Genomic DNA, 15,000 nt, shown 5'->3' with positions numbered 1-15,000 from the left:
GTTTGTTTGTAAATGTTTTAAAGGAACAGCAGATCAGTCCGTCTCTAACTCTTCACCTCTGGAGGGATTACCTCTAAGTATTGGAATTGCAAAACCACCATTTTTGTCTTGTTTTTTTACTCTTGGCACACAACATATGTTGACTTATTTGAACATTTATAGGAACCTTAATATCAGCTCAAAATAGTCCAAATATTAGACTTATAAGTGCATCAGTTCAGATGTCGTGGTTGAGATTGAGTCTGGATGCGTTTCTTCTCATGAATCAGTGGACGATTTCATTAAAGTGAAAATACTGCATATAAAAATAAAACTTCTATTACCGTCAGGACGAGATAAATTCTCTGGAATTCACAACCACTGTTCCCATGGCAACGAGCCAGGTGCATTGTGGGACTGATAGAGGCAGATGTCTGCAAACACAACTGGGCTGAATTATTGAAGTCTTTGTCCTAAACTAAAGTGTTTTAACTCCTGTCTCAGATCACAGCGCACTGATACACACATTTACTGTGCAAACAAACACTGACATGTTCAAAAGCTGCATGAGTCTCTTTACTGTGATCCTGAAAACAAATGATCCACTCCCTGTATTATTAGAACCAGACGGCACGTTTTCATGTGGTCTGATACATGATACATGAGTGGGTTAGTTGTGTGTGTGTGTGTGTGTGTGTACATGTGAGATGAACTAATAGAGCCGCTGTGTTTTTTGTTTCTTAAATAGATCAGTATCACCACAGTCTAAATGTGTGTTTGCATAAACAACAACTGCAGTAGAGCAACCACACACACACACACACACACACACACACACACACACACACACTACTGGAACCTGCTGAGTGAGAATGAGACTCTCAGGGTAAAACTCTTTTGTGAAAAGAATTTAGTTTTATTTACGTTGCTATCTTTGATGTTACTTTATTCACTGTCACTATGGTTACAGCTGATAGATCACGTTCAGTGTACGAGACGCTACTGTGTCAACGGGATATTTCAACACAATCATTCTCAAAACTGGCTTTGGTATAAATAATAATAATAAGATGTCTATTGAGAGTGACATTATCCAAAAATGGGATTTTACTGACATTATCAAGGACTTTTCAGCTAGAAAACTGTTTCTAAAGTTATGTCAATTGAATTTATTAATACATGTGTATAAATGGAAATGTCTATGTATTGGCTAATGGGGTTAGTTAAAGTTTATGTAAAGGCACCCCTGCTCACAGGTCATGCTCGGGGTCAGGGGTCAGGTCACTGATCAGCATGTTTCATTATTACCAATGGCGTTTTGGGACTGGCAGTCGCAGCTATTACAGTTTTTCTCAATTGTTTACACACAAATACTGGTACTTGAAACACAATGACCACAACATGTAACTCATTCACCGACCCCCTGAAACAATTCTGCTAAACTACAAGCACAATTCCTGCTTTACACTCAAATTGCAGTTCTAAAACACACCTTTTTCAAAACACTACACACAATTCTCTGCTTTTGGCACAATTTTCATGCAGAAAATCTCTTGTTTTCACAAGGAACACACTGCCATTCAAATATGCACACTGACTCATCACATGGGCAAACACCCGTCACACAGTTTTACAGTTAGCAATCAGAGCTTTAGCATAAAAGGGCAACAGGTGAGCTCTTCAACAGGTGAGCTCTTCAGTGGAGCAATGGATGCCAACATTGGAATTTGTATTTTTTTTACTGTAACCGTATACAGTCAATTCGTCTGTTGTTTTGTATGTAGACCACTGTGTGTACAACTTTGTGTTGGTTGGGGATGTACACTGTGTACATTGTTTTTGTGGAAAAAATACTGTAAAATATATTTTTTACCGTGTATTTGTGTGTTTTGAGTATAAAAAACAATATTCTCAAATATTTTACAACACTCTTATGTATGTACTGTCTGTAGAAAGTGTAACACTGAACAAAAAAAGGCCTAAGTCATTATGATGAATTGAGAAGAAGTGTTTTCCATTCATCATAGTGTTTTACATTGAGCACATCAGTGTTCAACTGGTTCTTATAAATGTCTATTCATATGATGGTTTGTGTGTGTCATTTGAAAACAAAATACCATTTTGAGAAGAAATAACATTGTTTTGAATGTAAAGTTTCATTTTGCAGGAGAATTGAGGGGTTTTGCCCATTGTGTGTGTGTTTTTTTATTTGTGTGTAGAGTTCTGAGAATATGAGGCATGCTTTCAGAAAATGTGTGTAAACAATCGAGAAAAACTGTAACAAACATGAATCTGGCCTGGCTTATTTACCGGTATGCAGGTAACCTGCATTAGACATAGGCCTAATAAATGACTGGACTGTAGATCAAATATAAAAACAGTAAACTTAACATGTTGCCCCTGAACCATAATACATTCATATAAAGCATGAGGCGTCATCATACAGATGTTTATTTCTCGTCTGGTGACATTAGAGGCTCGCGCTGCTGCTGATCTGTCAATCACTCAGAGGGGCGCGGGAACGCGCAGACCCGCATCACCTCACTGTATTCCGAGCGGGATCGCGGGAAATATGACCAAAATACTGTATTTCACGGATTATTGTTCTTTTTCTTGGCTTGTCGTTTTTCAGTCGATGTTCTATTGTATAATGATGTGTAATGATGAGTGATGCACCCCTGCGGTGTGAGATGGTTTAAACCTCCTTTCATCTGATGACGCGACCACAGATTCTGATGTTCTCTGTATCGCAGTGATGGTGATGAGACTGACGTCACTCTCTCTTTCTCTCTCTCTCTCTCTCTCTCTCTCTCTCTCTCTCTCTCTCTCTCTCTCACCACTGCCGTGTTCCGGTGATGAAGAGAGACCGAGAGAGAGAGATACGGAGGCGCGTGTTCCGCATCAGACACACACACACACACACACACACACGGAATATCGACATCGGCAGCGTTTGTCCTCGTGTTTGTGACTCGACTCGCCGCAGTTGAACTCTCAGACGCATCTCTGCTCCAGCGCTCGCGGATTATGATCATTTTTCATCTGATGACACCCTGAAGACTTCAGTACTCTGAGCCGCAGTCTCATATGGTGATTAAGCTACGCTTTTTTTTATATTATGATCTCTGATATTACTGATATTATCTAAAGATATTACAAATATTATAATACTGTTTTTAAACATATTGGATTTGACTACATGAAAACAACAGGACTGTTTTTGTTTGGAATCCAAATATTTTTTTTCTTCTTTTTTTTTAAAACCAAAGGACAGCGGGTGTTTCAGAATCCAGTGAATATCCGACTCTGTTGGGAATGAAGGAGGCGTGTCGCGTGTGCTCCGGGGATCTGTGTGGGAACCAGCGGCGATGGCTCTTCCACCCGTCAGCCAAGCTAAAGCTGCAGGTTCTGCTGTCTCGGGCTCTGGGCCGCGAGCTTCAGCGCGACGGCCGCTGCGAGTTCGTCTGCAGCAAGTGCTCCTTCATGCTGGACCGCATGTTCCGCTTCGACACGGTGATCGCGCGCGTGCAGGCGCTGTCCCTCGAGCGTCTGCGCAGACTCCTGCAGGAGAGGGAGCGTCTGCGCATCTGCATCACTGCGCTCTATAACAAACACAACCCGCAGGGGGCGCCGGAGGCGAGTGGGTTGGACCCGTCCGTTCACCGGTACTGTGCGCTGCTGCAGGAGGACCTCATCTACTCCATGCATGAGTCCTGGGCGGAGGACGAGGAGCAGATGTGGGAGTGTTCCCTCAATCCTCCGTGCCGCGCGCTAGAGTCGTCCTCGCGCAGGTGCCGAGCGCTGCGTGTGTCCGACGCCGACTACGAAGCCGTGTGTAAAGTGCCCCGGAAGCTGTGGAGGAGCGTCTCCTGCGGCCCGTCCACACGCTACTCGAGGACTGGTACCGGGAGTGCCTGTGCGGAAGAGCGGACCGGCACCGGGAGCGCCTGTGGGGAAGAGCGGACCGGCACCGGGAGCGACTGTGAGGAAGAGCGGACCGGCACCGGGAACGCCTGTGGGGAAGAGCGGACCAACAACAGGAGCGGCTGTGAGGAAGAGCGGACCAGCACCGGGAGCCGCTGGATGTCCAGCTCGTCAGACGGTGATCACACACTCCGAGAGCGGCTGAGCTGCGGTGGTTCACTAGAATCCCTGAATGCGTCTGAGGAGCATCTCGGAGCATCCGAGGAACCTCCGTCACGGCTGGCGCTGGTTCTGGCTCTGCTGCAGGACTGTGTGTATCGGCCTGTCCGGACTCCTCCCGGCTGCAGGCTCCCTGTTCTGGTGCATCCTGGGGTTTTTAATGGAGGAGCTAAACTGGCCAGTCCAGAGCAGGGGAACCTGTTTGGTGGAGCGAACCACATGATGCTGGAGCCGGAGCCGGAGAGAGTCCCACTGGAGCCGGCGCTGGAGGAGCCGGCGCTGCAGGACGAGTACCTGCCCTTCTGTTTCCGGAGGCTCCCACAGGTGAAGCGCTTACTAACAGGACCGTAAGATCCGTGTTGCTTAGGGTCGGCAAACGGATGCATTCAGATGACGCTTCCCACACGGTTTGTGCTGAGCACAACATGTTTCATGCATGTAATGATTTAAAAACACAACTATCCCATTCAGTTTTTGTCCTGTTCATCACTGCATATTTTGAGTCTGTGAAGTTCATAGCAATATTTATTTGATATGCACCGAAATGACAATTCTGGGCCGAAACCGAACATTCAGGATTCACTTGGCCGAAAACCAAAACAGAATATAAATAATACATGAATAATTAGTCAATTATTATTGAAATATTTCATATTTAATAAAATGTTATTAAATATAAAAACAAATATTTAATCAAACTTCTTTAATTATCAACACTCAAATATCTAAAACTGAGTTCTACAAATAGCACATAAGGCTGTTTTTATATAAACTTTTTTATGACATGATTGTTTCTACTCCAGTTTGTTGGTGAAATATAAACATTTAAACCACAATAAACTGTAATAACTTGTTTTCATGACAGATCTATTTAAACATACATTAAGTATATAAATATATACATTAAATAATGAAGACGTCACAAACAGGTTAAGTAAAACAATAATTAGACAACACGTGTCAGGACCTACTCATTGTCGTAATCATACTCTAGATCTAATATTATCACATGGAATAGATGTTGATGCCGCAGCAGAGCGATGACATCTCAGATCATTATCTAGTCTCGTGTAAACTTAATTTAGCCAAGGCTGCAAAGCTGACTCCGTGTTACAAATATGTTAGACCTATCACTTCTGCCACTAAAGATTGCTTTATCAATAATCTTCCTAATCAGTTTCATCATCTCAGCATCTCAGATAGCTTAGAAGAACTCGATATTGCAACAGAAACTTTTAACTCTCTCTTTTCCAGCACTTTAGACACAGTTGCTCCGTTGCTTTACAGTGATAATAGGAGATTACAGTAACAGAGATTGTTTTGGCTTTACAGCAGCTCTAGAATAAAGTTATTGTCCAGTTTAAGTTTTGATTGATTCACTTCCGTCGCAACGATCATTAGTTATTACATTAGGGGACGCTAACACGACACCGTTTTAATAGAAAACTCTTAAGTTCTTTCTGCACAAACTTGAACGTGAACCTGTGAAAACGCTGATGGCGCACATGCATATTACGAGTTCAGTCTATAGGTGTGTGCGTTTGAATATGTGTGCGCAGGCGTGTAGTCCTTCCCTACAAACCAACCCTCAACAAACTGCTTGTCTGGCCTTAAAATGTATAATACAGAATTTTTTATCGCTTCCGCGTAGCCACGCGAACCGGAATTATCCAAAACGTTTTATCTGTAGAGAGGTGAAGGGAGGCCTTCACAGGGGAGAGACTAGTGACACTTCAGGACTGCGTTGTCGTTGTGTCTAGGCGCAGGTCCTTCATCAGATCTGGATACGGCCTGGATCCGGCGGACTGCGGTAAACCTCGGGATAAACAGAGAGACTAATATTAGCGTAGAAGCCATTCTTCTTATGATATAACAAGTACATCAGGATTTATGGGAAGTGTTCCCGGCTCTGACTGACCTAATCTATGCAACCTAATGCTGCGTTCACACCGCACGTGAATTGAGCGTCTGGAGCGAGTGATTTCCATGTTAAGTCAATGTAAAGACACGTTTACGCGCGTCTGTAGGTCCTGCAGCGCGGTACACGTGTTTAGCGTGATGCGAAGGACGCGATTCAGTTACTTTGTCAAGTTTGCGCAAAAGAGGCGATTTGGTGCTTTTTGTACATTCACGCGTTTGAAGCGAATTCGCGTCTGGCGCCCGAGTTGAAAAATCTGAACTTTGGCGTCTGTTCGCGCCGCGTTAACCAATCAGGAGCCTGCTTGCTGCTGTCACGTGGTGAAGTAAAAACAAATCAAATCTTTTATCACATAAAAACTTGATTTCAATATATGAGACATATTCATTTTGTATTGAATGCTATTTATTCCATATATAAATCCAGATTATATGAAACATTATCTATCTATAAATTACAGAAACGTCTGTCTGTCTGTATGTCTGTTATTCGCATATCTCTCGAACCGTTAGTCTGATGGATTTCAAACTTGACAGGTGTCTTGCTACGGGTACGAGTAAGTGCAGTGCCAAGTGTGACGTTGTTTGGATTAGAAATGCAAAAGATATTGTTAAAGAGGTCATATAATGGTACATGCACTTTTACAAGTTGATTGTACTGAAATGTGTGTTGGTAGTGCCTGTACACAACCATCATATAATGATAAAAATCCATCCAGTGTTGTTTTTTTTAATCTCCTTATATGTTTTCCCCTGTCTCAAATCAAGCCGTCCGACCGTGTGAAGTCACACAGTCGGACGCCCCTCCCACGATTGTTGATTGACAGCAGCATTTCAACACAGACCCGCCCTGAGCGAGCTGTCATCATAGTCTGCCATTGTTGATACTCTGGAGCAGAATAGCGTCTAAGCGATTGTGGTGTTCTGTTCTTGGGTGTAATAAGGAACACAGCATCATTTTGATGTCCCTAAATCCGAACCGCTGAAGACGCAGTGACTGAGTTTTGTTTTCGAAGGGAATATTCCTCACGATCAACGTCAATGCTTTCGTGTTTGCGCGAATCATTTCTCACTAGACTGCTTTATAAAGGAGGGTCAGTAAAGCTGGTTTTGCTAAGAAGCTGCTCCTGAAAAAAGGATCGGTACCAACTATTCGTGTTCCTGCTGCACCTCCAGAAGAAGTGAGTGTAACGTTTTATTAACCTTTTATATTAATCTTTGCAAATTGCTAGCACGCTTCACGATGAATGCGGCTAAGGTTTACACTCAGGTTTTCTATGTACGACGTTCTCAATATAATTCATAATTCCACGTTTATAATGAACAACACTTTATGGTTATTGTGTTATTATAAACTGTGTACGCAGGTGTTAAAGTTAACGTGGTGACACTACACTAAGCTTACTTTAATTGTCGAACTTCTTCGGGGCCGTCATCTTGTTCTGGGTATGACTCTGATTCAAATTGATACGGTTGGTTGCACAGATGTGTCCTCAGAGACTCCCGTTGCCATTCTTTCTCCAAAATATACCCTCAACTGTTGTCAAGGCAACACTCCGTGTGTTGTGTCAAAACGCCCCACAGAACAGAGGGGCGGGGTGAGCAAAGCTCATTATCATTTAAAGACACATGCACTTAAATGGCGTGCTGAAAACAGAGCTGTTTTTGACCAGGTAAAATGAGTGTTTTCTTACAATACTAATGAGAATTTTTAATTAAAGTATATTGCAAACTTTTCATTTAGACCCTAAAGAATCCTATTAACTTGTACAAAAATGGCATTATATGACCCCTTTAAATATATCGGTAAAAGAAACACACATCGGCTTTTGCCGCTCTAGCCGCTGGCCACTCCCCCTCTCACACTGACACTGAGTGAGCACAGCGCCGGCCACTCCCCCTCTCACACTGCACACTGAGTGAGCACAGCGCAGGACCAGAGGCCACTCCCTCTCTGACACTGACACTGAGTGAGCACAGCGCAGGCCACTCCCCCTCAATACTACTGAGAAATTTTAATTAAAGTATATTACAAACTTTTCATTTAGACCCTAAAGAATCATATTAACTTGTACAAAAATGGCATTATATGACCCTTTTAAATATATCGGTAAAAGAAGCACACATAGGCTTTTGCAGCTCTCACAGACACACTGAGTGAGCACAGCGCAGGCCACTCCCCCTCTGACACTGACACTGATTGAGCACAGCACAGGCCACTCCCCCTCTGACACTGACACTGAGTGAGCGCAGCGCAGGCCACTCCCCCTCTCACACTGCACACTGAGTGAGCACAGCACAGGCCACTCCCCCTCTGACACTGACACTGAGTGAGCGCAGCGCAGGCCACTTCCCCTCTCACACAGACACTGAGTGAGCACAGCGCAGGCCACTCCATCTCTCACACAGACACTGAGTGAGCACAGCACAGGCCACTCCCCCTCTGACACTGACACTGAGTGAGCGCAGCGCAGGCCACTCCCCCTCTCACACAGACACTGAGTGAGCACAGCGCAGGCCGCTCCCCCTCTCACACTGATACTGAGTGAGCACAGCGCAGGCCACTCCCCCTCTCACACTGACACTGAGTGAGCACAGCTGGCCACTCCCCCTCTCACACACACACTGAGTGAGCACAGCGCAGGCCACTCCCCCTCTCACACTGACACTGAGTGAGCACAGCTGGCCACTCCCCCTCTCACACTGACACTGAGTGAGCACAGCTGGCCACTCCCCCTCTCACACTGACACTGATTGAGCACAGCTGGCCACTCCCCCTCTCACACTGACACTGAGTGAGCACAGCTGGCCACTCCCCCTCTCACACTGACACTGAGTGAGCACAGCTGGCCACTCCCCCTCTCACACTGACACTGATTGAGCACAGCTGGCCACTCCCCCTCTCACACTGACACTGAGTGAGCACAGCTGGCCACTCCCCCTCTCACACTGACACTGATTGAGCACAGCTGGCCACTCCCCCTCTCACACTGACACTGAGTGAGCACAGCTGGCCACTCCCCCTCTCACACTGACACTGAAGGTGTGTTGGACATCGGCTGCGGCTGGATGTAATCAATCGGCGAGAGTAGTCGCGTGCAGGCGGGAGGAGCTGCAAACGGAGTCGGGCACTTTCTGGTTCCCGTAGTGACCGCTCACGTGGTGTTTGCATACTTTACCACAGCTGAGGTGAAATAAATGCAATATTTGCCAAATAATACACAGATGTTTCAGAGACATTTTCATTCAATACTTTATGTACTGCTTCATACAGCGTCTGTTTGAACAAAAATAAAGCTACAACATAAGCTTTCAACATAAGCTACTATCAATGAAGTGGAGTCTACGTTTTTTAATCAGTTTTAATTTGATAAAAATGACAATATAACATTGTAACTACATGAAAAGAGTGTTTACTTTTATAAAAAACTGATTTGTGAGCTTTAGAGGAACTAAAGGTGGTCGAATAAACACGAAACACACGTGATCGTTGTCATGCGGTGAATCCGGCCAATCGTGGAACAGCTGTGTCGTCATCAGCCCTCGTGCAGCCGCTCTTGAGAAGCTGCGCTGGCTGAGTTCTCCGGCTACTCTCGAATCGCTCTAGCGGTACTTTGATGGCATACGTCACAGTCACGTGGCGTCGGCGCTGGATCAAGTCGGACAAAATTTCTAACCAGCATGCACTGCTTCAAGTCAGCCGCCGATCGGTCTGCGCAGAGCTGCATGAAGTCCAACAAATGGAGGAATCCAGAGCTAGTGTCGCTCAGCTGACGTGTTTAACTGCTAATGTCGAGAAAAGGCAAAAACGTGCCAGCGGAGAAGCGTTAGTTATCAAAACAGCTGTTTCGGCTGAATATCTTCGGTAGCTGATATTTGGCTGCATCCCTAATAAAGACACATTTTAATGTTTGATTTATTTGTCTCGTTGTTTTTGTACGATTAAGAGTTCTGGTACTAAGTCGCTACTTGAGGTTGAAACTTTTGAGAAGCACCAAACCAAAAATAAACATCTGCATTAGGGTTTGAGGTTTTAGCACCTGATCAGCTTATAAATAGGAGCTGAATCAACACAAACTGTTCCTGCTCCAAACCAGCACTGATGAATGAAGCCACTGTCTGAGTCGTACCATCATCAGATCAGAGATGTTTAGTGTTCTCTCTCTTTCCTCACATCTCTCTATAATCACTCGTTCTCACTGAAGTGTCCGTTAACCCACAGATAACCTGACATTCACAGTTAAATAGGTTAACATGGAGAGCAGGGCAGAACCACTGGCCTAGATCTCTCACGAAGCCCTCGAGGCAAAACACACACACACACACACACACACACACACACACACACACACACACACACACACACACACACACACACACACACACATGATGTCTGACCTCAATGCATCACAGTTAAAGGACCTCAGATGCGTCAGAATAAACAGTCAGATGAATACAGTCCAGAATCATGTACTCACAGATTTTCTAAAACAAGGATCTTCAGTGCTCTTTTGAATAAATTAAGCAATACTGGTGTGTGTGTGTGTGTGTGTGTGTGTGTGAATCGGCCGATATTAAAAGCTGATAAAATCAGAGTTTTTTTTCCCCAAGAGTTGACACAAGTACAGCAGCTGATGTTGTGTCTGATGTTGTGTTGTTCTGACCGGATGTTGTGTTGTTCTGACCGGATGTTGTGTTGTTCTGACCGGATGTTGTGTTGTTCTGACCGGATGTTGTGTTGTTCTGACCGGAGCTGGTTGTGGGTCAGGGTTAGGTTTCTTCAGTTTTCTTCTCTGGTTTCTTCAGACTCTGATGGAGGAGCAGCAGACGCAGACGCTTCAGTTCGACCACAGCGCGGGACAGTGTGTCGCTCAACTGCAGGACGCACAGATGCAGGTCGAGGCTCTGCAGACCCAGATCCATCACAGCGAGACCAGCAATAAGGTGCAAGAGCAACACAACCCACAAAAAAAAACATTAAAAACATTGATAATAATCACAAGTGTTTCTTGAGCATCAAATCATCATATTAGAATGATTTCTGAAGGATCATGTGACACTGAAGACTGGAGTAATGATGCTGAAAATTCAGCTTTGATCACAGGAATAAATTACACTTTACTATATATTCACATAGACAACAGCTGATTTACATTGGAATAATTTGTATTAATTTCTGTGCATCAGTTCAAAACTCTGTTTTAGTGTTCGTTCGTTCATGTATATTCACTCTAAAGTGTCTCATGTTCACTTTTTAAAGTGTTTTAGTTTAGCTTTTGTTTGTTTTGTTGACTGCCGGGCTCAGATGTTAGTGTTTGTGACTCAGAAACTGCAGGAGAAAGTGTGTGAGATGGAGTCAGAGCTGCTGTCCATCAGACAAGCTGCACAGAACCAGCAGAGAACTATCCAGAACCTCACAGACAGCCTGAGAACGAAAGACACAGAGGTGATTACACACACACACACACACACACACACACACACACACACACACACACACACACACACACACACACACACACACACACACACTCACACACACTTTCACAAACACACAGACACACACACACAACACTCTCTCTCTCTCACTCACACACACACACTCACACTCCCCATCCAGACAAGCCCATATTCATGTTCTCGTGTGTGTGTGTGTGTGTGTGTGTGTGTCTAGACTCAGGAGCTCTACCATGTGATTGAGGATCAGAAAAACACACTGTGTAAACTCACAGAGACACACCAGCAGCAGCTGCAACACACACAGGTGAGCAAAAATACACAGACACACACACAACACAGAGACACACACACACACACACACAGATACACAGATACACAGATACAGTGCCTCCGGGAAGTATTCACAGCGATTACCTTTTTCCACATTTTGTTATGTTACAGCCGTGGATTAAATTCATTATTTTCCTCAAAATTCTACAAACAATACTCCATAATGAGAATATGAAAGAAGTTTCTTTGAAATCTTTGCAAATTTATTAAAAATAAAAATGAAAAAAATCACATGTACAGAAGTATTCACAGCCTTTGCCATGACACCCAAAATTGAGCTCAGGTTCATCCAGTTTCCACTGATCATCCTTGAGAAGTTTCTACAACTAGATTGGAGTCCACCTGTGGTAAATTCAAATGATTGGACATGATTTGGAAAGGCACACACCTGTCTATATAAGGTCCCACAGTAAACAGTACATGTCAGAGCACAAACCAAGCCATGAAGTCCAAGGAATTGTCTATAGACCTCTGAGACAGGATTGTATTGAGGCACAGATCTGGGGAAGGGCAGAGACACATTTCTGCAGTGTTGAAGGTCCCCATGAGCACAGTGGCCTCCATCATCCGTAAATGGAAGAAGTGTGGAACCAGCAGGACTCTTCCTAGAGCTGAGCGATCGGGGGAGAAGGGCCTCAGTCAGGTAGGAGACCCAGAACCCAATGGTCACTCTGACAGAGCTCCAGCGTTTCTCTGTGGAGAGAGGAGAACCTTCCAGAAGAACAACCAAGCGTCATGTCTGGAGGAAAGCAGGCACCGCTCATCACCTGGACAATACCATCCCTACAGTGAAGCAGCATCAGCTGTGGGGGTGTTTAACAGCAGCAGGGACTGGGAGACTCGTCAGGATTAAGGGAAAGATGAGGAACTGGGAGACTCGTCAGGGTCGAGAGAAAGATTAGGAACTGGGAGACTCGTCAGGGTCGAGAGAAAGATTAGGAACTGGGAGACTCGTCAGGATCGAGGGAAAGATGAGGAACTGGGAGACTCGTCAGGATCGAGAGAAAGATGAGGAACTGGGAGACTCGTCAGGGTCGAGGGAAAGATGAGGAACTGGGAGACTCGTCAGGGTCGAGGGAAAGATGAGGAACTGGGAGACTCGTCAGGGTCGAGAGAAAGATGAGGAACTGGGAGACTCGTCAGGATCGAAGGAAAGATGAGGAACTGGGAGACTCGTCAGGATCGAGGGAAAGATGAGGAACTGGGAGACTCGTCAGGGTCGAGAGAAAGATTAGGAACCGGGAGACTCGTCAGGATCGAGGGAAAGATGAGGAACTGGGAGACTCGTCAGGATCGAGGGAAAGATTAGGAACTGGGAGACTCGTCAGGGTCGAGAGAAAGATGAGGAACCGGGAGACTTGTCAGGATCGAGAGAAAGATGAGGAACCGGGAGACTCGTCAGGGTCGAGAGAAAGATTAGGAACTGGGAGACTCGTCAGGATCGAGAGAAAGATGAGGAACTGGGAGACTCGTCAGGATCGAGAGAAAGATGAGGAACTGGGAGACTCGTCAGGATCGAGGGAAAGATGAAGAACTGGGAGACTCGTCAGGATTGAGGGAAAGATGAGGAACTGGGAGACTCGTCAGGGTCGAGAGAAAGATGAGGAACTGGGAGACTCGTCAGGATCGAGGGAAAGATGAGGAACTGGAAGACTCGTCAGGATCGAGGGAAAGATGAGGAACTGGGAGACTCGTCAGGATCGAGAGAAAGATTAGGAACTGGGAGACTCGTCAGGATCGAGGGAAAGATGAGGCACTGGGAGACTCGTCAGGATCGAGGGAAAGATGAGGAACTGGGAGACTCGTCAGGATCGAGGGAAAGATTAGGAACCGGGAGACTCATCAGGATCGAGAGAAAGATGAGGAACTGGGAGACTCGTCAGGATTAAGGGAAAGATGAGGTACTGGGAGACTCGTAAGGGTCGAGAGAAAGATTAGGAACCGGGAGACTCATCAGGATCGAGAGAAAGATGAGGAACTGGGAGACTCGTCAGGATCGAGAGAAAGATTAGGAACCGGGAGACTCATCAGGATCGAGAGAAAGATGAGGAACTGGGAGACTCGTCAGGATTAAGGGAAAGATGAGGTACTGGGAGACTCGTCAGGGTCGAGAGAAAGATTAGGAACCGGGAGACTCATCAGGATCGAGAGAAAGATGAGGAACTGGGAGACTCGTCAGGATTAAGGGAAAGATGAGGAACTGGGAGACTCGTAAGGGTCGAGAGAAAGATTAGGAACCGGGAGACTCATCAGGATCGAGAGAAAGATGAGGAACTGGGAGACTCGTCAGGATTAAGGGAAAGATGAGGTACTGGGAGACTCGTCAGGGTCGAGAGAAAGATTAGGAACCGGGAGACTCGTCAGGGTCGAGAGAAAGATGAGGAACCGGGAGACTCGTCAGGATCAAGAGAAAGATGAGGAACTGGGAGACTCGTCAGGGTCGAGAGAAAGATGAGGAACTGGGAGACTCGTCAGGATCGAGGGAAAGATGAGGAACTGGGAGACTCGTCAGGATCGAGGGAAAGATGAGGAACTGGGAGACTCGTCAGGATCGAGAGAAAGATGAGGAACTGGGAGACTCGTCAGGATCGAGAGAAAGATGAGGAACTGGGAGACTCGTCAGGTTCGAGGGAAAGATGAAGAACTGGGAGACTCGTCAGGATCGAGGGAAAGATGAGGAACTGGGAGACTCGTCAGTGTCGAGAGAAAGATTAGGAACTGGGAGACTCGTCAGGATCGAGAGAAAGATTAGGAACTGGGAGACTCGTCAGGGTCGAGAGAAAGATTAGGAACTGGGAGACTCATCAGGATCGAGGGAAAGATGAGGAACTGGGAGACTCGTCAGGATCGAGGGAAAGATGAGGAACCGGGAGACTCGTCAGGGTCGAGAGAAAGATTAGGAACCGGGAGACTCGTCAGGATCGAGAGAAAGATGAGGAACCGGGAGACTCGTCAAGGTCGAGAGAAAGATTAGGAACTGGGAGACTCGTCAGGATCGAGGGAAAGATGAGGAACTGGGAGACTCGTATGGATCGAGAGAAAGATGAGGAACTGGGAGACTCGTCAGGGTCGAGAGAAAGATGAGGAACTGGGAGACTCGTCAGGATCGAGAGAAAGATGAGGAACTGGGAGACTCGTCAGGATCGAGGGAAAGATGAGGAACTGGGAGAC

At 45.7% G+C, this 15,000-nt stretch overlaps 2 protein-coding genes across 13 annotated transcripts in view; both read left to right on the top strand.

The window, feature by feature from the left end:
* LOC308696376 (myomegalin) overlaps positions 1 to 15,000 on the top strand; it is a 108,604-nt gene that overhangs the window by 11,084 nt on the left and 82,520 nt on the right. For all 12 annotated transcript variants that reach the window (XM_081375062.1, XM_081375061.1, XM_081375071.1 and 9 more), the window contains exons 7-9: positions 10,846 to 10,983; positions 11,366 to 11,485; positions 11,714 to 11,803. In XM_081375062.1, coding sequence (XP_081231188.1) covers positions 10,846 to 10,983; positions 11,366 to 11,485; positions 11,714 to 11,803 — 348 coding nt within the window. The remainder of the gene's footprint in view (positions 1 to 10,845; positions 10,984 to 11,365; positions 11,486 to 11,713; positions 11,804 to 15,000) is intronic.
* Positions 2,831 to 4,473, top strand: LOC308696041 (uncharacterized protein; the record flags this gene model as incomplete). Its single annotated transcript, XM_081374386.1, has 2 exons — positions 2,831 to 3,069; positions 3,249 to 4,473. Exon 2 carries the CDS (start codon positions 3,295 to 3,297, stop codon positions 4,471 to 4,473), a length of 1,179 nt encoding a protein of 392 aa, XP_081230512.1. The 5' UTR covers positions 2,831 to 3,069; positions 3,249 to 3,294.

Source organism: Scardinius erythrophthalmus, assembly GCF_964197995.2.
Source record: "Scardinius erythrophthalmus genome assembly, chromosome: 9".
In the NCBI taxonomy this organism is placed as follows: Eukaryota; Metazoa; Chordata; class Actinopteri; order Cypriniformes; family Leuciscidae; genus Scardinius; species Scardinius erythrophthalmus.
This window is presented reverse-complemented; position numbering and strand designations above follow the sequence as displayed.